This window comes from Gambusia affinis, linkage group LG03, assembly GCF_019740435.1.
Source record: "Gambusia affinis linkage group LG03, SWU_Gaff_1.0, whole genome shotgun sequence".
Taxonomy (NCBI): Eukaryota; Metazoa; Chordata; class Actinopteri; order Cyprinodontiformes; family Poeciliidae; genus Gambusia; species Gambusia affinis.
In genome coordinates this window covers 5025445-5049400 of record NC_057870.1, presented here as the reverse complement: position 1 = coordinate 5049400, position 23956 = coordinate 5025445, and the positions used below count along the sequence as shown (strand labels likewise).

General features: G+C 39.9%; 3 protein-coding genes and 1 long non-coding RNA gene across 4 annotated transcripts in view; 3 read left to right on the top strand and 1 right to left on the bottom strand.

Moving 5' to 3' along the window:
- Window positions 1-5239, top strand: part of erlin2 (ER lipid raft associated 2) — a 28197-nt gene extending 22958 nt beyond the window's left edge. Inside the window, exon 12 of the mRNA XM_044112017.1 lies at window positions 1323-5239. Coding sequence (XP_043967952.1) covers window positions 1323-1502 — 180 coding nt within the window. The 3' untranslated portion in view covers window positions 1503-5239. The remainder of the gene's footprint in view (window positions 1-1322) is intronic.
- A 1489-nt stretch (window positions 5240-6728) lies between these two features.
- Window positions 6729-11417, top strand: ch25hl3 (cholesterol 25-hydroxylase like 3). Its single transcript, XM_044112016.1, has 2 exons — window positions 6729-7501; window positions 10319-11417. The coding sequence occupies exons 1-2, from the start codon at window positions 7062-7064 to the stop codon at window positions 10713-10715; spliced, it is 837 nt and encodes a 278-aa protein (XP_043967951.1). The 5' UTR covers window positions 6729-7061; the 3' UTR covers window positions 10716-11417.
- Window positions 11418-14141: 2724 nt separating this feature from the next.
- LOC122828450 overlaps window positions 14142-23956 on the top strand; it is a 31069-nt gene continuing 21254 nt past the window's right edge. Inside the window, exons 1-2 of the long non-coding RNA XR_006370232.1 lie at window positions 14142-14208; window positions 14612-14749. This is a non-coding gene — a long non-coding RNA (uncharacterized LOC122828450). The remainder of the gene's footprint in view (window positions 14209-14611; window positions 14750-23956) is intronic.
- bmp10 (bone morphogenetic protein 10) lies at window positions 17335-20800 on the bottom strand. The gene is made up of 2 exons (XM_044112014.1): window positions 19915-20800; window positions 17335-19616 (listed from the first exon to the last, which is right to left on the bottom strand). Exons 1-2 carry the CDS (start codon window positions 20513-20515, stop codon window positions 18559-18561), a joined length of 1659 nt encoding a protein of 552 aa, XP_043967949.1. The 5' UTR covers window positions 20516-20800; the 3' UTR covers window positions 17335-18558.

Genomic DNA, 23956 nt, shown 5'->3' with positions numbered 1-23956 from the left:
AATTCACCACATCACTAAACTCAATTCCTCTGGAACTAGGTTCTTGACCATAAGTTCATTACAGCCCAATGACCGCGTTAGCCACAATCTGAGGAAAGTTTCTGACACCTTGTTCAATTAATGCCATGAAGAATATAGTGAGTAGTGATGGTGAAGTGGCTTCAACCCAATACTAGCAAGGTTTCTTCTGGGTGTGTTATCTCAGTTTTATTGACCCTTTGCAACTATGTCACTTACTCTTGTTGAGGCGTCATGGCAGATGTCGGAAGTGAGTGACTGCGATTGTTTTCCCAAGTTGTTTTTACCAACAAAGCCAGGGTGCTTGATAATTCAAGTCAAATTAATTTGTCTGTGGAAATAGCAATCTGTGGTAACCTTTTCAAAAACCTGTTCAGCCCCCTCACCTGTGGTGGCTCTAAACCAAGAACCTCTGAAGGAAACAACACAAAAACCTGAAGAGAAAAATGGACTGGTGTCAAATTTGAGTGAGTGTAGGACTTCTCCTTTGTCTTTGGTAAAAGACTAGAGCTCAATCCTCCCAACAGCGCTAGCAGGTTTGTTTTGATTGTATTAACCCAGAATGCCCTGCCCTACCGTCCACGTCCTTCTTTTGGAGCCGTCTTCAGTCTACTCAGCATCCAAACTGCGCCAGAGTTCCCTTTAATAGAACAAAGACCAAGGTTTTTAGGTGGACCAAAGTTCATTTACACACCTACCCAAGCAAACTGACCTTTCAAGGCAAACAAACTAGAGTTGCATTAAAGCGTACTAAATGAGGCGTTCATAATTAATGAATGCATCCTTAAAAATGTATAAACGTTCATATGCTTATGGTTGTTTTTTTTACATATGGGAAGCTATATGATGGTGTAGCATTCTCTCTATGGTTACTGATTATACACATGCCTTCTCCACAGTACAGTATTTGACTGCATCTTACTAATCTGAGTTGATACAGAAAGTGTTTGCTGCATATAACACACCGAGGACTCGCAGTCCTTACAATTGATGGCTACTATCCATAGCTGTCTTCCCTTTCTGAAGAGGGTGACCTCACGTGCAAATGGTCAATAGAGACGGATGATGACTATCTGTTCTCAGCCTACAACTGAAAATAATGCTCCCCATTTCCCCTAGAAAGAGTGTAACACTGGAAGTACAAACCGCATGGTACCCCCTTCTAATCCTCCTGTTCAGTGAATGCTTTGCTGTTATTGAGCGACAGTTCAAGCGGTTTATTTCATCTGGATGTGACCAAGGCCAGCACTGCAGGATCCAGACTGGCCTTTCTTTTTTTCTAAACTCTGCTGCTTCTCTTGCAGTTGAAGTTAACCCCGGAGTACCTCCAGCTGATGAAGTACAAGGCCATCGCAGCCAACAGCAAGATCTACTTTGGTAACGACATACCGCAGATGTTTGTGGACTCCGGCTCCGCGGGGAGCTCCATCAAGGCCTCCGCAGCCCTGGATGTTATTAGTGATCAGGTAATAGACCTGGATTAATGAAGCAGGTACTTGGACTCTTAGGACCACCCAGGAGTGGTGGACTCTTTGCGGGTGGCGGAGGCACGCTCCGTTACCACCAGAATCTGCTGTCCAGGGCCAGTATTTCTCAGACAATTCAGAATCGCTGCCGGGAATCCTTCTGGAGGGTAAAACAAAAAGTTCAGGCAAGATTTCTTCCACTCTGCCCTGGATGAAAGGTAACATTTAAACTTAGCTGTAGGTTAGATATGTTCAGCACTTCCATGTAATTCTGACTGACAGTCAGCCAAAAGAAATGGCTTTGAAGATTTATTTTTGTTGCCTCACTTCTTAGGGTTGAACCGACGGTCATTCCAGTTACATAATCACTGCTTTCTGCTCTTGTCGTTTCCCGTTAACAAAGTCAATAGCTTTTTTTCTTTTTTTCTGGGTCCCGCTTTGTGAGCCTGCCGAGCTGTCAGTGAGTTCTATGGTTGGTTTTAGCTGGACAAAGTGTGATTTTCAGTTCATGCTCCTCAATTAAAACAGGATTAAAGAACATGTTTCTGTGGGACATTTCTTTAGTTACTCATCAGATTGAATAGCTCACGATTTAGATGCTGAACATTATCCCACAATTTACTTTTTAAGGCAGATGATTAACTCACTTCAATACAGGAATTTTCTGGAACTCGTCGCCTGTCTTGTAAAACGCCTCCTAAAGTCTAAACATCCCATAACTTTATGCCAGAAAACAAATTGTACAATATCAAGTTTGAAGTTTACCAAAAAAACTCCACACTTGAAATACGTCGTGAAGGAGAGAGACTAAAAAAAGAATATGTCTACAGCTGTGACAGAGATCAGGGTATGTTTCTTTAACAATAGGTTCCCAGGAAAACACCTGCTGGGCCAGATCAAAGCTCCGCTGTGACTCAGCAGCTCTTTAAATGTGTGTGTAACTCTGAGTTGAGACTTAATTACTGCCTGTGATCCTTCATTAAGGCTTGTCTCTGAGGCTGTTTCAATATGTTCGAAAGTCCCACTAATTATAGCCATGAGGAAACGTTTGGCCGCATCAGCCGTCTTTCTTTTGGCGAACCTCAAGGATCTGATTTTGGGTCTTTCGTGCTCTGACGTATCCGAGTCGTCCATTATCAGTTCAAACTGCATTCCCACTTCCAATTTGTTCCTGTAAATTAAGTATTTCATAGCCACATACTGGAACTACTTTACATACTTTTTCATGATTGATAAAGATAAAATGTCAGAAAAGTAGTCAGGTGTATTTTTTTTTTAATATTCTGAAAATTTTATAGCCTACAACCAGGGCCGGATTTAGAAGAACATGGACCCCTGGAGAACCAGTTTTGGTGCCCTATACCAAACAATTTAAAAAAATAAAATAAATATTTTACTAATGCAAATTACAGAACATCAATAAGAAGATCTACACATTTGCAGGTGCAAATTAGATAGTTTGCTTAAAACATCTGGCAGATGGCTTCATGTTGGACCCAAAAAGATAATTTTCAAATATTTGAGTGTAGTTTCAATTAACTAAAATTTAACAATATTTTAATAAAACACCACATGTGAAATGAGCCATGACTATGACCCTGCACAGTGCCCATTAAAAAAAAAAAAAAAACATTTTTTGCCTCCCCCACCCTCCAAAGAACTTGTGGCCCTGGGCTACTGCCTTTGTAAGCCCTTTCTAAAGACTGACCCAGCCTGTGACGCCCTATTTTTAGATCCTGATCTCTGTTTTTGAGGCCAGATGATTCATGGAAAAAGACTGAGATGACCGACTAAACCAAAATTAACCAGAACCACATCTTGTATGGGTATTTATCTGCATTTACCGACTTAACTACCCAGCAGCAGACGATGAATAGCTCATATAAATTACTTTGACTCATCAGCTACCAAACCAGGAAGAAAAAACCTCCCATTGGTGGTTACAGATTGATGCATGGTATGACAGACCCCCTGCCCCCTCCTTCATAACAACCACAAATGGAAGAATATTAAATGAATTGACGACATTACCAGCAACATAGTGACATTTCAGTCTGTTTAGAAGCAAGGAAACAGAAAATCCCCCCTTATAAAATTCAAAACAGCTCTAAGGCTTCTTGTTCCTCTCAGACAGATCTGCTGGTAACTGTATCATAATCAGAAAATTTTTTTTTTTTTTGACTCACCTTCCAGTAGTGAGTCGGACTTGATTTCTTTCTGACCTGCTTGACGAATACGGGCCCTGAACGCAGCAACGGACAGCACAAGCTTGATGAATGTACTGTGGTAGCTGCTCACTGTCTCATTTAAATCACTGCTTTTTTGTATGATTGTTTCTTTTCTCTGTGTGTGTGTGTATACAGTGAATCAATAATTCCTTTGATTTGTGAAGCTGAAACTTTACTACTTCGTTTTTCCTGTTGAAGATCACGTGTTGATGCCGTTTTTCGTAGGAGACTGTGCCAAGAGCATCTTAGATTATCAAGCAGAAAAAAAGCTTCTTACTTTAGTTTGGACGTTCAAACTTAGACCGGTGACAACTGCTTGAGTCTGGACTTTTTTTCTGCAATCATTTGATTAATGTTTTACTGGTTGTGTTGAAAATTGTTTAACGGGAGTCATTGGCAGCATTATCAGTCTGAATATGAAGGAGGGAACACAGATATAAATGTGGACAGAGTCTACGATAAAGAAGCATTTCACTGTGGGCAAAATTCCAGGCATTTCTTTAAAACTTTACAAAGAGCATTGTACGCCGCATTGTGTAAAAACTCCACGATATGATACAATGTAATAAAATCAGCCTTTGCATAATTTTTTGTGTCATTAATGATGACAGAAATGTAATGAAATCTTTGAACGCATTTTGAATCGTTTTGCCTTGAACATTTAATACAGAGTTCTGGCTCTGAGTCTGAACAGGCAACTGAATGACCAAACGTTTGCCTTTCATTGACTCAATCTGAATGCAGCGTGATTAGGATTACAAGTATGATGATTCAGTTTGTGATTGTGTATTACATAGTTTCTTTAAAAATAAATAAAAAAGAGCTACCTCTGCATTTTGTAATAATCAGCACAACATGTAATAAAATCCTTATACGTTCTGCTGCATATGTAAAACATTACCTTTTGCGTTGATATTACATAATGTGGTTTTAATTGTTACACTTCGAAGTCACATTTTTAGATGTTGATATTGATTTCGATATTATATTTTTAGATATTTTACATAATGCTGCGTTACAGTGCAAACAAAACAAAATCCATTTGCTGGGATGTCTTCTGTTCTGTTTTGTTTTGTTTTTTTTTGTTTTTTGCTTTTTGATTGGTTTTATTTCCATGGTACACTGAGATATTAATGAAATTCAGGGTTTTTTTTGTTTTGTTTTTTTCCTCAAAGAACTATTGTGTGTCCATCCAGATTTATGTGTGTTTCTTAGCGGGCAGCAACGTGTAAAGCTACGGGATTGTGCCCTGATATTCATTCCAGTGTCTCAGGCGGACTGAGACGAGCCCTGAGTCAACAGATCATCGTTATTGCACTGCTTTCAGAGATGAATGTACAATCAGCATATTGTCTTCTGACATTAATCTGCTGTTTTAATCGAGAAATAACATCAAGAAGCTTCTCAAGAAGGGGCAGTAATTAATATATCTAGAATTTTTCTTTTCTTTTTTTTTTTTTACTGATATAGTAAGAGTGTAAGCATGTGTTTGAAACACAATAAAATCCACAGAAGCTAACAACTGTCTACCTTTCGTTTGAAATTTGGATCGTTTTGAAATGTCGAAGCGTCACAGAAACAAAGCGACTGGCGAAAACCATTATCCACAAATGGAAAACAAAGACACAAGAGTTGTGAAACTGATTATGTTTACGCCTTGACTCATCCATGAGGTTCACGGAGAAAGGCGTGACAACTGAAGCAGCACATGCCTCACCCTATCTGAGTCAGGTTCAGCACCAAGAATAATCTCTCCCGTGGGATCCATTTTTGGTTTTCATGAGAAGAGTTTTATGGCCATTTCCGACCAAACGGAACCACAAACACGTCTTGATGGACCCCTTGAGTGTTGGAGGAGGGAGGGGGGATATTCTGTGGGACAAAAATGAAACATTTTTGGATGTGGACAACAAGCTTTTCTGCTCTGCGGTGGTTTTTCAGCAGGAAAATGATCCAAACAGGCAAAAACAAATGTTTTGGTATGGTCTAGTCAAAGTCCAGATGTAAATCTCTAAAAATCCTTAAAACAGATTTTTGAAAACACTTCCACTGTGGTTTAATGAAACGCTTCTGCAAAGAGACCGCAATTCCTGGTCCATAAAAGACACTCAGTTGAAGTGCAACGTTTCATATTTAATCAGGTTGTCTTTGGCAGATATGAAAATATATATGATGATTTGAAACTTTGGAGAGAGACGGCACTTTTATGTCTTGGAATGAGCTCCAAAAAATCCATATTCAGAAGCAGATTTTTAGTGAGTAGAATAGCTTTTATTCTCCTACAAAAGTCTAGTTTCACTTTAACTCATCCCACACATTTTGTTCAGAGGATTGAAATGTGATTCGATTCAGAGGTATTTTGGCCGTACATTCTGTTGTATTCATCCTGCTTTGGATTCATTTAAGGTTTTCAGCATATTTTGACGGCGTTATCAGCATCCTATTCTCAAGAAAATCTGAGCTAATAACTTCTGAGTAAGTGTAAAACAGAAAAAGAAAAACGAAAACCAGCTGGAAAAGCTTTGAGTGCCACATGTTCTGTGTCGTGGGGATCATGAGTTGCAGCGGCAAACAGGCTAAAACTAAATTAATTGATAACAATTTCATAAATATTTATATGTGAATAGTGGGAGAGCAGCTGCACAACTCAGTAGATTTTTTTTTTACTGTTTTTTTGTAAATCTGTCTCACATTACAGTGTTACGGATTCGGGGTCTGTTTCCAATGTAGTTTTTCCACTAGAGCTGTAGAGTTTTTCTCAAGAGCTGATTTTATAGTTTGAAAGCACAGTTGAAACCAGAAGTTTATATATAGTAAATAAAAAGACACATTTTGATCTGACTTAACTCAAGACAGTGTGGGAAAAAAATGTTTTATTATTATTTATTTATTTGCTTTATGTAAACGTCTGGTTTCAGCTGTGGAGTAAAGTGTGCCAGATACCTGATAGCATTTGTTGGCATCTGACAGGAAGGAGAACTCGTTAAGGCATGTTTGTTTCAGCTCAGAAGAAGGACTTATTTCAGCATGTAGAGATAATAGATGAGTTTTCGGCGATGTCAGATTAGATAACATGAGACCGTCATGTGCTGCGCCTCCATATTAAAAAATCCCCAACACTTCCAGCCTCGGGTGGTGCTGCTTTCAGGTACAGCAGTAATAAGGGAATTTACCACTACACCTGAGACGTATTTCAACTAGAGCGTGGGCCCGGAGCCGGAGCCCCTCCTACTCCGGGTATAGAGGCTGAGCTGAGCTGAGGAAAAAGCACAGTTATCACTCTGCCGCTGGAAGAGGCGCAGCGCGCGCGGAGATGATGTAAGGTGACCCACGCCGTGCTTACACCGTGATGAATGAATCCGTGGCGGACCTCGGGCATGCGAACGCGCCCGTCTTACAGGGACTCTGGGAGAGCGTGAGAGCCGGACAGCAGCAGGTCCTGCTCTCCCCGTACCTGGCCGCGTCCTGCGCCTTCCTCACGCACCTCGCGCTCTGCGCACCTTTCCTCGTGCTGGACGCGCTGGGAGGCGTGTGTCAGCGCGTCCACTCGTGGAGGATAGCGGCGGGCGCGGGCCCTCCGCCGTCCCTCTGGAGGTGGTACGAGTGCTTCTGGAGGGTCCTCTTCAAGTACGCCACGGCGGTGCTGCCCGCCACGGCGCTCTTCCAGCTGCTGCGGAGCCCGAGCCTACCGGAGCTGGCCCCGTCCTGCTGGCGGCTGTCTGTGGAGGTGGTCGCGTGCTTCCTGCTCTTCGACACATTCTTCTTCATATGGCACTACTGTATGCACAGGTGAGAAATAAGATTTTAAAAATAGCCTAAAGCTACTTGTGGCACGTTCTGAGCAAACTGAATCATCTGATGTGGTTTGGGGAAACGTTGCGGACTGATGGAGGCAACAGTTTTTAATGTCTTTTCTATGGCGCTTCCCATTTATTTTAGTCACACTTCTTAATTGCCATTGAATGTTAGAGCAGGATTAGCCTAAATATGCTTGCCAAAAACTGCCAGTATCAGTTTTACTACTTTAGTTTTGCTTTTTGAACAAGTTAGCCGTTGGTCGTTAACTATTAAATGTCCCTAGTAGCAAAACGAAACAGTAATTTTCTCAATATCAGGGCAGAATTGTCTCAGTGTGACGCTAAAAATTCACAAATACTGATATGGCACAGAGCTCATCTCCTTTACTCTGTACAAAGTGAGTGTACCTACTAAGTTTTACCTAATAATATAATTAAACAGCTACAGGTACATATTTGAGAGAAAAAAAATTCAATTTATTGTAATGTTATTTAATGTTACTATACAGAAGCCTCTCTGCAGTAAGCAATCATTAAATATTTATACCATTATGTTGTTTTTAAATATGTAGTTAAAGAGAATTTTCTATTATTTCAAGAAAAAAGAAAATGATTATAGAGGAGACATTTTAAACGGATATTTTTTTTATCCTGATTGACACAGTGAGTAGCTGCAGCGTCTGACTTCATTTCCTGATGACTGAGTAAACTGTGTCCCAACAGAGCAACTTTTCTGTAATGCTTTTCATTTTGTTATCTGCTCCCATTTCTGAAAGCTTGAGCAAGCAGCCAGCATTCCTCAGTAGAAAATTGTTGACTAAACTTCTTATAAGTTTCATATGGCAATTTTAACGCGTCTCCTTTTGGCCCTAACAATTTCCACACCAAAGCGTGTCGGTGCGTAATGTGGACAGAAAGAGATCAGATTTTGAGTTCCCAACAGGAAGCAGATTAAACTCAGCCAAGCTAAAAATGATCTTATTCCTGTGAGCATCTAATGGTTCTGCACGCCTCTGATTGAGATCTAAGAGACCACTTCTAGATGAGCTTATTGTGCGGAAACCAGTACAGTAACACCCCTTCCAGTCTATATACATGTTACATCATAGCAGTGTGTGCAAAATGACAGATCAAAACTTTTTGATGATGGATGTTTAGTTTGTTTGCTTGGACATAAAACTGGAGTTTTATCAGAAATTTGAGGGTAGGATAGTTTATTCCACATTTCTGCACACAAACAGCAAGTAGCATGACAAAACAGTGGGAATAATCTTCAGATGAATCAGTTATGGATATGACCATTTTGACCAAAGTGTAGTTGAGCTCAAATAGACACGTTGGCATAGTTGAGACTTAAAGAACAAACTGTATCAAATTAAATTACCTAACTCAACTAAATGTATTTTACAATAAAAATAAACAGAAAACATGCTCTTGCTTCATCATATTGATCTAACTGGCAAATGCAGGCAACCAGTTTGTCCATATGGGATGTCTGAATTTCCTACCACGACATGCAAAGAAAGAAATCAGCAAACAAACAAAACAAAACAAGTAATATCATGCTAACAGCCTATCTGTACTCTTTATACACTATTTTGTGTCAGTATGCAAACAATGAAGGAGTACTCAATGCAAATAACCAGTTTTACAGCATCACTGTATGACAGGATGTTCTACACGTAACATTTTGCAGATGACAGAATGTTGCTCCGGTTAGCTGTTTACGAGATTTAAATGAACATGTGGCTGTTTACAAGTCCACTTGAAGCCTAATTAATGACGTGCAAGCGAAGAATTCGTTTGAATATCAAACCTCTTAGGAGTTTTTACAGCAAAATAAGCAAAACTACCTCCTCATGTAATGTCACGCTGACGACACGCCGCTTTCGTTATGGAAGAAAACAGACGAAACGATCGAGGTTTTGTGTTTTCTTGAACTTATTCCTTGTGGAGGAAAACATAAAATGTGAAGAAAAAGGTTCATAACATCATGCCTAGCTTTAAGTTTGAGTTCTTATTATGAACATGTATGAACTGTGAAGTTATTATATAACAGCAGATAAGACCAATTCAAAAGCAGTGACTGTTACCAATACTTAACCTCAGATATCGGGGTTGAAAGTGGATCGGTGCATCCCTCTTTGTGAACTCTTACGTCAGGGGTGTCAAACTCATTTTCATTTAGGGCCCTGTCAAAAATCTGAATGTTCTTAAAGGCCCAGTTGTGCCAGGATGTATTGATAAAACCCATTAAACTGTTAAAATATCATTAAGTAGCTGTTTGTTTCAGCATTCTGTAAGTGTTTTCTAAAGTTAAATAATATTGAACATCTTTTCACACTGGTCAGTCCATTCAGGATTTCTTGATTGTTTTTATGTTTTTGTTTGAGATCAAAATCACAGATTTTGTTTGTGCCAATTTAGAAATACCTGTGAGGAATTTTTACCACATTTGCACTGATGTATGGTGTTAAATATGACGTTTTATTAATCGCCGTATCGGTCACAGACTATAACTTGATATCAAGTTCGGCTGAGGCAACAGTCACTTAGACCAAATGTTTATGTTTATGAGAAAAAATTTAGACAAAAATCTGAAAAAAATGTGGGAATTTGTGAATTTTGTCGGAATTTTGCAGATTTGTGAAAACCTCAATGGACTTACTGATGCAATGTGAAGGGCCACATAAAAATCTACGGTGGGCCAGATTTGGCCCCGGGCCTTGAGTTTGACACAAGTCAAAGTGTCTCTGATTGTCGATTGGACACCATCCTGAGACCAACATGTTTTTGTTTCCACACCAAGGGTTCCCTGGCTGTATCGTGCCGTCCACCAGATGCACCACCAGAACCAAGTTCCCTTTGCGTTGGCGGCGCAGGACGCCAGCTCGGCTGAACTGCTGTCGCTCCTGCTGCTGGCCCTGGGCAGCGCCTGGATGCTGGGCTGCCACCCACTCAGCGAAGCCCTCTTCCACATCCTCAACAGCTGGCTGGCGGTGGAGGACCACTGCGGATACGACCTGCCATGGGCGCTGCACAGAATACTTCCCTGCATGGGAGGAGCCCCCTTCCACCAAACCCATCACAAGAAGCAGAGTAATAACTTTGCCCCCTACTTCACACACTGGGATCATCTCTTTGGAACATATAGAGCGCCGCATACCTACATCAGAAAGAGACACGATAGGACGATCGTGAAGTGAATTGTGAATTTGCCGTATACCTGTTTGTGTGTGTGTGTGTGGGTTATCAGCGTCTCCTCATATGAAGGTATGTTTCTTTTGGCTTGTTGGCAGAAGACTGATATATACGACATCTCCAAGATGAATAAATGCAGCTAAACATTTCCTTAACATCAGCATTATTTTTAAATGGCTCTTTTAAGGTTCATAACATCATGCCTAGCTTTATGTTTGAGTTCTTATGTAAATAAGTGTAAATATGTACGTATTTACTTATTTAATAAGTGTACTTATAAGCACACTTATTTTATCCTGTGTACTTATGTACTTGTGTAAATAAGTACACAGGATGTATATATATATATATGTATTTATGGAGAGAGAAAATTCAAAATATTTTATTGTAATCATCTGAAGCTAAAAGTTAAATCCCATCAGTGTTTTTTTTAATATCTACCTCTGCTCTCAGTACAACTTGTCTTTTAAAATTCAATCACAAGGAGGCGTGTTTTAAATGTTTACCATGAAATTGGACATCATTCACCAAAGTTGTTCCCTTTAGATCATCAGATGTCTTGTGTTGTGTAACATGCAGCTAGTATCAACCTTTTACCTCCTCCGTGTTTATCCACTATCTGCCAGATTTGTATAGATGCAAAAAATGCTCTGTTTTCTTTTCTTTTTGTATATTCACAAAATGAATAAAAGTTTTATAGATCTCTAGCTGTGATCTCAATATCTTGTCGTGTGTAGAATCATCCAGCTCAGGTTTGAAAAGATTATGTTGCTTTAGTGATTCATAACTAAACATACAGGATTCCAGATGAATTAGTGTAAATGGAAATTTAATCCACTGCAGCACAGAAAACGGCAAATCCAATTCTGTCTTCAGCCACTGTTGTGGCTACACAGCTGCACAACACAGGGGGGCGCCCCGTTCCCACGGATGACACGTTTACAAAAGCAACATAAAGTCGCTCTTTGTCCAACTGACAGAGGATTTGTCATTTTTCTCCCCTTTTGAGTTCTCATGCCGCTCCCTGACAGAACAGTGGTGAGCCACATCGCTCATATCCAAACCAAAAAAAAATAATAAAAGATCATGAGCGTATTTTCTGGGGAAGCTGTTAAGCTCCTAAAATTTACAAAATTAAAGTTTGGTTTTGCGGCCGACATCTGAGGAGGTGCATTCTTCTGCTTTTCTAAGTTTCATTGGAAAATGTTCCCGATGGATTTGGAATCAGCTGATGGTAAATATTTTCAGTTTGAGTGGTTTTGGTTAGCATCTGAGTCACTGTTAGCCTTGGAGTTTCTTCAGTTCCCTACAAACTCCCATCAGCACAGCACATGCCTCTTTACTGTAAGAAAACTGATAATAAAGTCACATAACATAATTAAAAAAAAAAAAGAATCAAGCTATCACTACTTTAAGCTTGAAAAGGAGCCACCTGAAGACATTGTTGCATCTTTTTCTGGGTCAGATGGTACCAAAATGTCTGCTTCCAGGCCCAAACCCTTAAAGCAGCAGTATAATGTTAACTTCAGAACTTTATTTATGTAAAATATGACTTAAAAGAAATTTTACTTCCCAATTTAACGCCTTGAAATTGGGTCTCTGTCTCTTTAAAAACTCCTGCACTTTCTGAAGCTCCACCTTCATGAATTCGTCACAACATGGCTCCTCTATTAACCCTTTAACAACGTTTTTTCTAGTGATGCCCTAAGAATACCTTTCAGCTAACAAAATGTTAGAGGAGGATAATGGGGAAAGGGAGAAGGACATGTATTAAAACTGACTTTTTTATTGCTGTAATAAACTATACGCAGGTTAGGAGCATAGGGGAAGTAAATGAAGGAAAGTCACATATGGAGTTTCATACTTTGTCTCCAGCTTCTAATAATAATTCAGATGTCCTGTGACTATCCGCTGATTCATTTTCACATCCAACCAGTTCCATGGAAGACTTAACTTTGCAGTCAAAACCACATGTTCATTACCTGATGTTTCTGTCTCTTGCGCAGTGACAATTGTGCAAAAAGGTTGAGTCTGCCACAGTATTATTATTATTATTATTATTATTATTATTATTATTATTATTATTATTATTATTATTATTATTTTTATTATATAGTTTGGATTGTGGGAGACAATTCATGGATACTTGTGATTTTGGCACGCCTGCAGTTTTCACATTGTAGGATGATGAGAAAAAGCTCAGAGCTGTGGAAACTTTCTGCACCTCATTACTAGAGCGAAATACAAGACATGCTGTATGGAAGAAGAAAAAAAAAACGCTGATTCATCGTGCCTACAATCAGGAACAGGGAGTCATGTAAACAATTAAAAACAGAATTACCCAGGGAATGCCAAGCGTCTCCTGAGAAAAATGCACCACGACACAAACGCGATGTGAAAAGTACTGGTTAATGCTGAGGAGCAAAAAATAAATAAAGAAATAAAATCACTGCAAGGGACAGAAAATGAGATGACGACTCTTCTGAAAAGGAGCCAACATTCAGATTTAAAACATGTGGTAAGAGGTCTGGGAAATGGGACCAACTTGAACTAGGAGAAAAGAAGCACTGGATTGAAAAGAAACAGAAAGCTGAGAACAGCAGAGCAGGAAGATCAGAGGAGACAGATGGAGCTTGGATGTTCAGATACTTTAGTTACAAAAATGACTTCTTAAAGCAGATAGGAAATATTGAAGGATTTCAATGTTCAGTTGGTTTTGTACACACTAATACTTTTCTGTTGTTACTATGACTTGAAGTAATAGTGATCTGTGAAAAAATCAAACTCCTCCACCTCCTCTATGTGCTACTATTGCTGTCTGAATAAATGTACCACTCCCAACAAAAAACAACCAATCAGATCCAGGGGGATGGTTTTAGCGTTGTGAATTATGTTTGTGTACATGCTGCTCAATGTGTTGATATATACAGTTTACCGTTCCAGGAAAACTGTTTATCTGTCATCGGAGGCTATACTTACTAGCCTTAGCATTCGTGGCAGGTTGTGATGATTCAGCTGTAAGGTACCAGAGAGCGATGGGGGAGGGTCTGAGCAGCATCTACACAAGCAAAATTGAGAGTAAGACACTTGTCTTGGCTCTGATTTGTTATTTTTGACTGAATAGTGTATTTCTGCAGCTAGTAGTGTGAGCACTGGGAGAATAAGTTTTTGGCTTGATTATTTTCATTCATTATCTGACTTAAATTATACTGTCAAAATATAACAATAATTTCATGTAACATTTTTTAAAAAAACATTTTTTAAATGTAATAAGAGTTACATGTTGCAGATTTTGATAAATTTTGCTTTCATAAAGGAAATCACCATAAGCGGGCGGGGGGGGAGGTCTGTCTTATTGAATGTAATTTTTTTATTTTTACACAGCTTTTCTTTTAAACTGATACGCTGACCGGAAGTACTTTACATGTTCACTTCACAGCATGAGTTTCCTACAGGAAGATTATTTGTGCTGCACCGCCCTCTACCTACGTTTCTAAAGTAAGTAATCATTTGTGAATAATCAACCAGTATTAATGTGACGACAGTTTACATGTTCATACACCAGATTTTATTAGATTTTATTATGAGACTGGAGTTGTTTAGGTCAGCATTGGTCTTGGCTTTTTTCGTAGTAGCTGTTAGCAGTAAAGATTTTCAGATTGCTGTCGTTTTAAGACAAAAGATGTCCGGTTTTTTTTTTATATCTTGGCCTGTCTTAGACAAGCCCTTAGCTTCATTTTATGGGACATGCTAACCTAGATTTACACTAAAATATGAACTGCACAGCAACATCGCCATAGTTAAAATTTCAGTGTTAGCACATATTAGAGTGCATTGTTGAGACTTTGGTGTTGTATACACAATAAATAACTCAATACAAATGTGCTGACATAATATTAAGGGTGTTATGTCGGAGTTGATGGATTTCAACACGGACAGCGTAACCTCGAACGACCAGCTGCTTGACCAGGTTAGCTTCTGGAAGAATCTCGCCGACGCCATTTTCCTTGCTCGGTTGACTGACGAAGTGGGTGATTGTGTAAGTAGCAAACTAAAAAAAAAAAGCAAACTTCTAATATGTTTTTTTTTTCGGTTATTTATAATTATTGTTGTTGAGATATTTTGATATTTGGAGTTTTGTTTAAGTCTTTGGTGGATGGACTGAATTCTTAATGCATTCTTTGAATGATTACCATTCGACAGACACTTGAAAAGTATTCGAGACAATATTTATACATAGTAAGTATTATGCAAAAAAAAAAAGAAAAAAAGAAGTTATGAGCACAACTGCAGCTTTTCTAATGCAATTTTCACAATCCTTCATGCACTATTTTCAGTTTCTCTAGGGAATGGATGTAAGTATTATTTGCACAGCAGAATGAAAGTAAAAAATAAAAAACAACTTATTTTGCTTGAGAAATCCCTCAGAGTTGTATAACTTTGCCTAGACCAAACACAACATCTGTGTGTCATTACCAACACTTCATACGAGTTAAATTAAGTTGTGCAACAACAAATGGAAACTGTTAAAGTGCTGGAACATTCGAAGGTGATTTTGGATGTGACCGTGAAGCAGGGATTGAGAAAAAAAAAGTGCTTTTCTTGAGAAAGAAAAAAGTTTCTAGAACAGAGCGAGAGATGAGTTGCTTGGGTGGTGGAGTTGCTGAGAGATGAAACGATAAAGAACAGAACCCAAAGCAGGAAACAATCAGGCCCTATTACAGACCAAACGTCAGAGCTTTAGGGCGAGTCATGCTGCTTTGGGTGGCACACACCAGAAACACACGTTCACAGCGAGAGGCACGTCGTAGTCCAGCAGCAGGCATCATGATGTCAGCCGGGGGAGAATCTCTGGATTACAAAACACTTTGTAAGTGTCTGCTCAGGCGCTTTTGTTTGGATTGCTAACTCACTGTTCTATGCGCTCCTCCTGAGCATGTCATGTTGGTGAGATCGCTGCTGTGTAAAAACACGCGGACAGCCTTTGAATGTTTTGACACATGCAGGCCCTTCAAAACAAGAGCTTGAAAAAACCCAGGTCACACTCCAGCCTTCCTTATCATCAGACCACATGCTGCTGACTTCCCATTTCAACATGCCCCCTGCACGGTTGAAATCAGGAGACAAAGGCCAGATTCATATTTCTTCTAGAGTTCTGTAAATATTCAATTAGAGAGCCTGAAATAGCTGATCTCTTGACTTGTTACAGTCAATAAGGTTCTGACCCTTTAGTCATTAGCCATTTTAAGACGGCCTTTGCTCTATCTAACATTAGAGGTCTCTTGGTGTCCAACTGTTTCCATTCAGAAACATTCATACACTTGTCTTTTTGGACTTATGCCATGTCACAGCTTGTAGGAATACTCCATTCAGATTATATAATTACCAGACTGTACAGTAGCTGTTTTTTTTTTTGTTTTTTTTTTACGTAGTAAATAAGTACTGAATACATAAAAAAATATTTAAAGGGTCATAGAAAGCCAAGAAGCAAACTAAAATGTGTCAGTATTTACAAAGCATTCCTGTTGCCATGTGCAACTCAGTATAGTTTAATATTTTAATAATAACTGATGGCCTCTGAACATCAGTAAGTTTCTGATTCCCAGCATTAAGTTGCATGATTAAAATGTAGAGTGAAACTAAAAAACAAACACTCCCAAAAAATCTTAGTTTTGAAAAAATATACTTATGACAAGCAATTTTTAAATCTACATATCAAAACTTTTGAGTGCTCAAAAGTGAAGACATAATCCAGATAAGAAAAGAACCTAATTTTACCATAACCATCCATGGCCATGTGTCCCTTCATCTAAAGTGATGTCCAAGAAACCATAAGTACTTTAAGAAACTTCAAAACGTTCTAGAAGCAGCAAGTTCAGTTTTTCTCATTTAAAAACTAGCAATAGTAATAATTCACTGAAATAGAGTTGCTTATCTGCACACTCACTGCACAAGATCTCACTGCTGAAGAAAGTTTGCTGCAGAAGATTTAAACAAGACAGTGAAGTTCTAGGAGAATAAAGTTTGGTCATATAAGGCCAAACCTGAACTCTGGTGGTCACACACACCATCCTGATTCATGGGACGTTTCAACATCATGCTGGAAGAAACCTAGTTAAAGACTAGTAACAAGTCAATGGCAGCTGAAGTTATCCCAGTTTGTGAAGATAAAAAACCCAAACAATCAAAAAACACTCTTGCAAGGTTCTGTCAGTACTCTTTCGATACAGTCAGAAATATTACCACTACTGTTTAGTTACATATTCCAAACAGCATGAGGATGCATAACTATTTGCAGCATTTAGTGCACATAAGAGGCCTCCCGTTTTTGTTCATTAGAACGGCTTCCCCTTATTTTCCCATGGTTCTCTGTTTGTGTGTTGCACATGAACTATGACCTTTGAGCTGATATCGGTGGTATGAATGATCTGAATGTCAGCAATGCCTTCTGTGTCTGCTCCAACAGCCTCATCCTGATATAACGGCAAAGACAGTTGACAGTTGGAGACTGCTCCGAGTGATGTTTGTGAATACAAGAAAAATATTTCAGTCATGGCTAACATTAAAACTTCATTTCTCTGAGAAATGTTAGCTCCAAATATTAACATGCATGACAAGAAAAGATTTGAGTACTTTTTTTATTGTTTTACAAACTGTTACCATATCGCTTCCCAACATATTTTACTTGTGCCGCAATTGCATTGTCATAAACATAAAATATTCTCTACTCTCACTTACAAATGTACATATATAATCATTTACTCTCTTGTAGAAATTAATAAATTAGAACAATAAATAATATTTTATTTGACACAAGCAGCAGACATATCAAATGACTTGTAACAAAGGGAAGAATTTGTGTAGGGTATTGTATATTGTGACAGTCTTGCCACTATGCCACATTTTCTTCAGACCTGGCCAGTTTTTAACCGAAAAAATGTCCAAGGATGAAATGGATTACTTAGATGTAGATCTGCCAGAGCCACATGAACTTGGGTCAGTTAGTTGAAAAGTTTACCAAGGAGCATGGACAACCCTTGGCCCCCTTCTCCATTCTCCCATGGCCCCGCCACATCAAAAGTTGCCCCAAACATAACCGGTGTACATGTTTCTCAACCTCCAACACCTTGCTATCACTGTAGCTCTGGGGGGTGGAAAATAGTCATGTGAAGTGGAAAGCAAGGTTGAGATAAACAACCCTACCAACCAGACCCCTGCACAGAGCTCACGTATCAGGCAGTGGCAGAAGGCAGGAGCTGGGCCTAGAGAGTTCATGGCTTGTCAGGTTGCCGGAGGCAGGCCATTTCTTTGCACCAAGGCACATGAAGTGCTGATTAGTGTTTGCATTGCACGGGGAGGCCAGAGATAAGTGGAGAGGAAGACAGATGTCAGGGGAACAAAGAGGAAGGAGGATGACTGACCCACTAGTTCCCACCAGTCTGCATAAACTGTAAGAGGCTCAGTTCTTGGAGAAATTCTTTCACCACTGTGGGTATGAGGGCATACCTTTCCATCACTGGATACCAAACTGACTGTAGATCTGTTGCACAGTTCTACTTTCACGTCGCTGTGTGACAGATGGTGACTAATGTTCATACCTTTCCGCTACAAGATGAAGTACTTGCTTTACTTTACGGTACAATATACATGTTTGTCCACTTGCAGTGCACAAATGTTCATCAGTTTTAAATGAGCACTCCTAATCTCAGAAGAAAAATCTAAAAGAGATTCCAATCAATGTCCCTTTCATTTCTCAAAGACCTCAGCTCAATAACTTGCTGCTGGTGTTTAGTATCCTTCCTGTTGTGGTAAGACTTCACAGAAAGTTTGAATGTCTGAAAGAGGGGACTATCTGCAGCCGCACTCAGCTACTACCATTCCCTCGTACTTGTACTTGTAAGTGACCACGCCTGTGTCATCAAGGTAGAGTAAGGAGATGGGGTCCAGCTTGGTTGGCACACAACAGGCTCGTGCTGCCTTCTGCGGACTGTGGATGTTTACCAGTGTCTGGACTATGGCATGTTTGGTAGGTGTGACATGCTTTGTCAATGGGTATGAACAAACGCCAGCACATTCAAAGGCATCATAGCCAGTGGGCGCAAGGATCCAGCTATCCCACCCAATGTCTTTAAACTCTACATACAGAGATTGTTTCTTGCAGTGGTTTCCTTTGGCGTTGCGACGAATGCGGGACGCTGTGTCATAGATCAGGTTGGAACGCATCTGGATGAGGTCTTCCTCATCTGGTTCAGCCTCACTATCCTCCTCGCCCCACAGCCCACCCAGGTCTGTCCCAAAGTCGTTCTGCAGAACAGCACTAGACGTCTCATGGTCTATCATCTCATTCAGCTCACGCCTGTCGTCACGGTGATCACTGCTCTGATCATCAGAGAAGACAATCAGAAGGGGTTTATGTTTTTCCTCTGGGCTGTTTTCAATCCTCATGTCACCTTCAAGTGGAACCTCATCTTTGCTGGCCTCTTTCGCACTCTCAACATTTTCGTCATTAGCGATGCTGGAAATCTGTACTTCTAGACGGTGTGTTGTTGCTCCATCAGATTTGCACCAACGCTGCACAGCAGCAGTGAGGTCAAAAGCTTCCCAACCATTATCTGTCCCGAACACCTGGCGTGAAGCCAGTTCCAAAAACTCAGTTTGCTCTTCCACCCCTGCAAACTCATCTCCCCGTGTCGTCTTTTCATCGGTTATGTTAAGCCAGTCGTGCGATGTCAGTTCATAAATGGTGACCTTGCGGTCAACACCGGCGTAAAGGTGACGGTCAGTCTGGACTAGAGTGTAGAGGCGTAGTTCAGCTGCTGTGATGCGTTCATGATGCGGGATTGACACGTTGAAGAGCAGTGGGTGGCGTCTCACCCCTCCTTCTCCCACAACACTGGGATTTGAATCTAGACAAAAACACAAATTCAAAGTTAAAGCTCTGTGTTTTTTCTTCTGTACAGTTACATTTGAGCTGAAGTTATAGACAGGTTTCATCCCAAAGCAAAGATACATTTACTCTCTGACTCTGACATTATTATTCATGTTATATTTTAATACTGGGAAGCATTATTAACACTTGCCATAAATACAAGCAGCTCCTTCTCCCTAATTTGCACTATGGAATACTCCCTAGGTTAAAGATTTTGAAAAGTAACTTTCACCTATTTTTAAACAGTTCCAACAATATATGGAGCAAAGACTTACCTTCATTTTTGAAGCTGCGAATGATATTGGCTGTGGGCATGGCAGTGCGGTCATTAGCAAAGCGGTTATAAAGCTCCATCATGTACTCGGGTGGATCCTCTCGTGCGGTTCCAGAAGACAGGTTTGAAGGACCCAGTCCGGACAGGTTGAACGTCCGCAGAAACTGCTCCTTCAGGCTCTCCAGTAGGTTTTTCATCTTTGCACTGTTGTCCTGATCCAACGGTGATAGATCCACCACACCTCCATGCCCGTCCCCCAGTCCTGGATCAGGACGATACCTCTGATGAGCGTTGGAGATGGGGCTGCCCTTTCCACAGCGAGGCTCCCGGAGCAGCAGGAAGGAAATTAGCAAGAACAAAGTCTTGGATGTGCAAATGGTTCCCAGTTGAGAGACCCAAATGCTCGCCATGGGAGAAAAAAATCTGCAGCAATCTATTTTATGCCAATGGCCTGTGGAGGAGCTCAAGTAAGAAGGCCAAAAAAACGATGCTGTAATTGTCCAAAAGTTTAATTTAGTTCTGGTCAGTTCACCTATGACCTGAGACAGTTCTTGTTCCCTGGCAACAGTTAAAGAAATGTTGTCCCTTGCATTGACCAACATAAACGTCTCTATAGGCTTGTGTTCTCCTGGTACTCCTCTCCAGATGTCACAATGTTTATTCTCATGCGCACCTTTTGAAGTTCCTTGCAACAGGACGGTGGTTGCGGTGACAGGGTAGCCAAGGCTCGTGTTTGTCTGTCCGACTCATCTCTGTTGCGTCCTCTCCTCAGGCAGACGCTGTCTGTGCTCACCTCTCTTCCCAGCTCTGGGTTTCTGTCCCTTATCTATGATATGGTGGGCTACGCATTGCACAGTGCTTATGGTCTCTTTGTGGTGTGTGTGTGTGTGTGTGTGTGTGTGTGTGCCTGTCTTCCCTTTAACTTTGTGTGATGCAGTAGCTTGTGTGTTATCTCACAGCGTCCTTAATGAGGATTTTGTAAACACTGTCCTGTAGCCTCTTCCTTGTGGAAGAGCTATTTTGTTTTGGTGGGCGTTCCGAGGATGATACTCTTTATTTGTTTATTTGCTATGTAAATGGTGGAGTCGTTTAAGCGACTTTCCAGGCTACATTGGGCATTTCTTTTTGACAAAATACACTGTGGGTCTGTTGATATGGTTGAATGTAGCAGGATGCCTCCATCAGACAACAGCAGGCTAAATGAAATAGAAAGGCAATGAGGTGTAGGTCCTTCATAGTAGCAAACAGCTTTGAGTTTACTTTGAGTGAAGTTGCTTTTCAGAGTCAGCAGTACACAATAAACAAAACATATTATGCTATCTTTGAGATACGCTCCATTCTCTTTTGACACTGTTTGTAACAAATAGTTCTTTGGCACAAGTAGCCTCTTTGAAGATAGGAAGAAAAGACAGTTTACACTGTGGACCAATCTGTTAAAACCCTTGGTAATGAAAGGTGCCTTTTATTGCAATGGCATAATTCTGCCTTTTTTTGTTTGTTTTTGAAAAATCTAACTTTTTAGTACATTTGCATAGATTACATTTGTATACATCAGTATTATGTGTTGCTTTGGCTTTATGCATTGGACAATTTTCTTTGTAGACCATAGTTTTAGTTTTACAAAGAGTCTTATGCTATTACACACTCCAACGACATTCTCAGAGTCTTTAAAAGTAAAGACAGGCACACAGCATCACAGCCCATTCACTGCACCAGACACTGCAGAGTTTTCCCTCATATGACCTTTTTTCACTAGATTTTTATTTTTTTGCCAAAAGGATTAACCTTTATCTCATCCGATCAAACCACATAGTTCCAGTTAAAGTCATAGTATAATTAAACAATTACAAAATGTTGTGTTGATGGGAAACATCCCTCACAAACAAGCAGTTGTTGTATAAGGTACCCAATGATTGTTACGAAGACCATGTAATCCTAAAAAGGTTCAACAGACCAGTACTCTTTACTGGAGTTATCCAACAGTGAATTTTAGAGATTACTAACATCCCTGGATCTCTGCGTCATGTTATATTTTAATACTGGGAAGCAGAAAGTCATAAAAATGTAATTAAAAGTTTCCAGATACAATGATCAACTTAACTTGGAAATTAAGCATAAAAAAGAATCTCTTTTAGTTACAATTATTCCAAAAAGACTGCTATGGATACCAATGATCATTCCACATGTGATTTTGTTATTTTCTGTGGGATTTAAAAAATTTTTTTTACCCAATAGTCAAGTATCTTTATTGCACGTTTTATTAACAAGTCAGTTCAAAGTGCTTTACATCATAAAAGCAAAATACAGTCATGCAGTTACAGCAATAAACATTATTGTCAAATGCCATCATCATCATTATGAAATCAAGTAAATACACATCAAATTATTGGTCAGTGTTCCAGTTATTAACAATCAAAATCATCTCTGTACAGGTGGGTTTTTAGTTGTCATTTAAAGTAACTCAGTGTTTCGGCTGTTTTCTGAAAGCTTCCTCCAGATTAGTGGCGCAAAAAAAAACAAAAAACACCCTGCATGAACAGACATACCCAAATATATTTTTCATGTTTGACACTGTGCTGCAGCTGTAGACAATGCTTATTTAGGACTTTTTAACCAACTGGATACAGGCCTCATTGTTTTATTTCTAACACCGGACATGAACCACCAAATTGCTTCATTATAACGCTTAGAGACATTCCTCCCGATTAGGACGGCAACAACAAGTCAAAGGTGAAAACTGCTAAAGCCATGTTGAGTTAAGATCTCGCCCACCCAGCATTGTAAGCGAACCAAAACGGCCTCTCTCTCCACGGTGACTCAAACTTTCTCATCGTCCCACTCCAATTGCATCAACAGCCGCCGTTTCCTCAACACATGTGAATAGCTTCCCCGTTAGTCACCTGAACCCTCTCCACCATGCGGCTGTCTGTCATTCCTAAGCTTCTTTGTGTGACCCCCAAGATACACTTCTGATTTCAGTGCGTCACACAGATGGGAAAGAATGAGCTTTTCCTGCCTCTGCCACTCGTCTGCCAGGCTGACAGTTGACAGACGTGTTGTTATCTGCTGCTTTGTTGAACTGCTGCAGCAACAGACTATCACATCTTCCTGATGGGCTAAGGAAGGCTTGATAACGCCAGTGTCCTTCTGCACACACTGCTCCGCCTGGCCTGGCTCCACATGGCCTCCATTACTGGTCTCAGGGTGTAACAAATGTGGATTTGTGGAGGCGACTGAGCCTATGTTAGGGCCAATCCCTTAAACCGTCCTTTTACTTAGTTTCCTGATGTTTATGAGTTCCAGCTGTTTGCCCTGTTGGATTAAACAATTGAATCAGATCAATGTGATTAATCACGATTGCTTGTTTTCAATAAATGTTTTATTGTCTCAAACCAGGCATCTCAGTTTTCCAGGTTTTCGTGTTTAAAAGAAGTTATTTTGTTTCAATCGTAGTTTAGAAACCAGGACACTGGTTGTGCAGTTGTGAACAGTGAAACTTTCTTTTAGGTAATGTGATTAATCTGCATTATGTAATATTGACACGTTAATCCTTTTAAATTAATCGCGTGGTTAACATGTTAAAAGCCCCTTGAATTAACAATAACACCATCATGGTGCATGCATATGGTCAGTAATAAAGCTGGAAAAACAATGCAATGCTTATTGCAAATACAGTATAGGCATGTTTTGTCCTTTGAAGATTTTAAAACATTGATTCATGTTTAAGGGCAGTAGAACAGCAAAAATAACGTTAAAAAAAACAGTAATTTTAAGCTCCACTTGCCTTCTAATTACATATCCACTAACCTTCAAGTGCTATCTTGTCTGTGGTTAATGTGTTCAGTCTCTGTTTATGACTTTTCCAACTGTGCCTGGGGGAAGACCTTTTGAGTTTGCAGTATGAAGTACTTTATTGCTTTTTTCTGTCAACAGCTGTTCAATTATGCCCACAGAACACAAATACTGATAAACACGGCTAGAAATCCAAAACAGTGTGATGAAATGAAAGTTCGGGTGAAATTACAGTGGATCTCCAAAGTCCC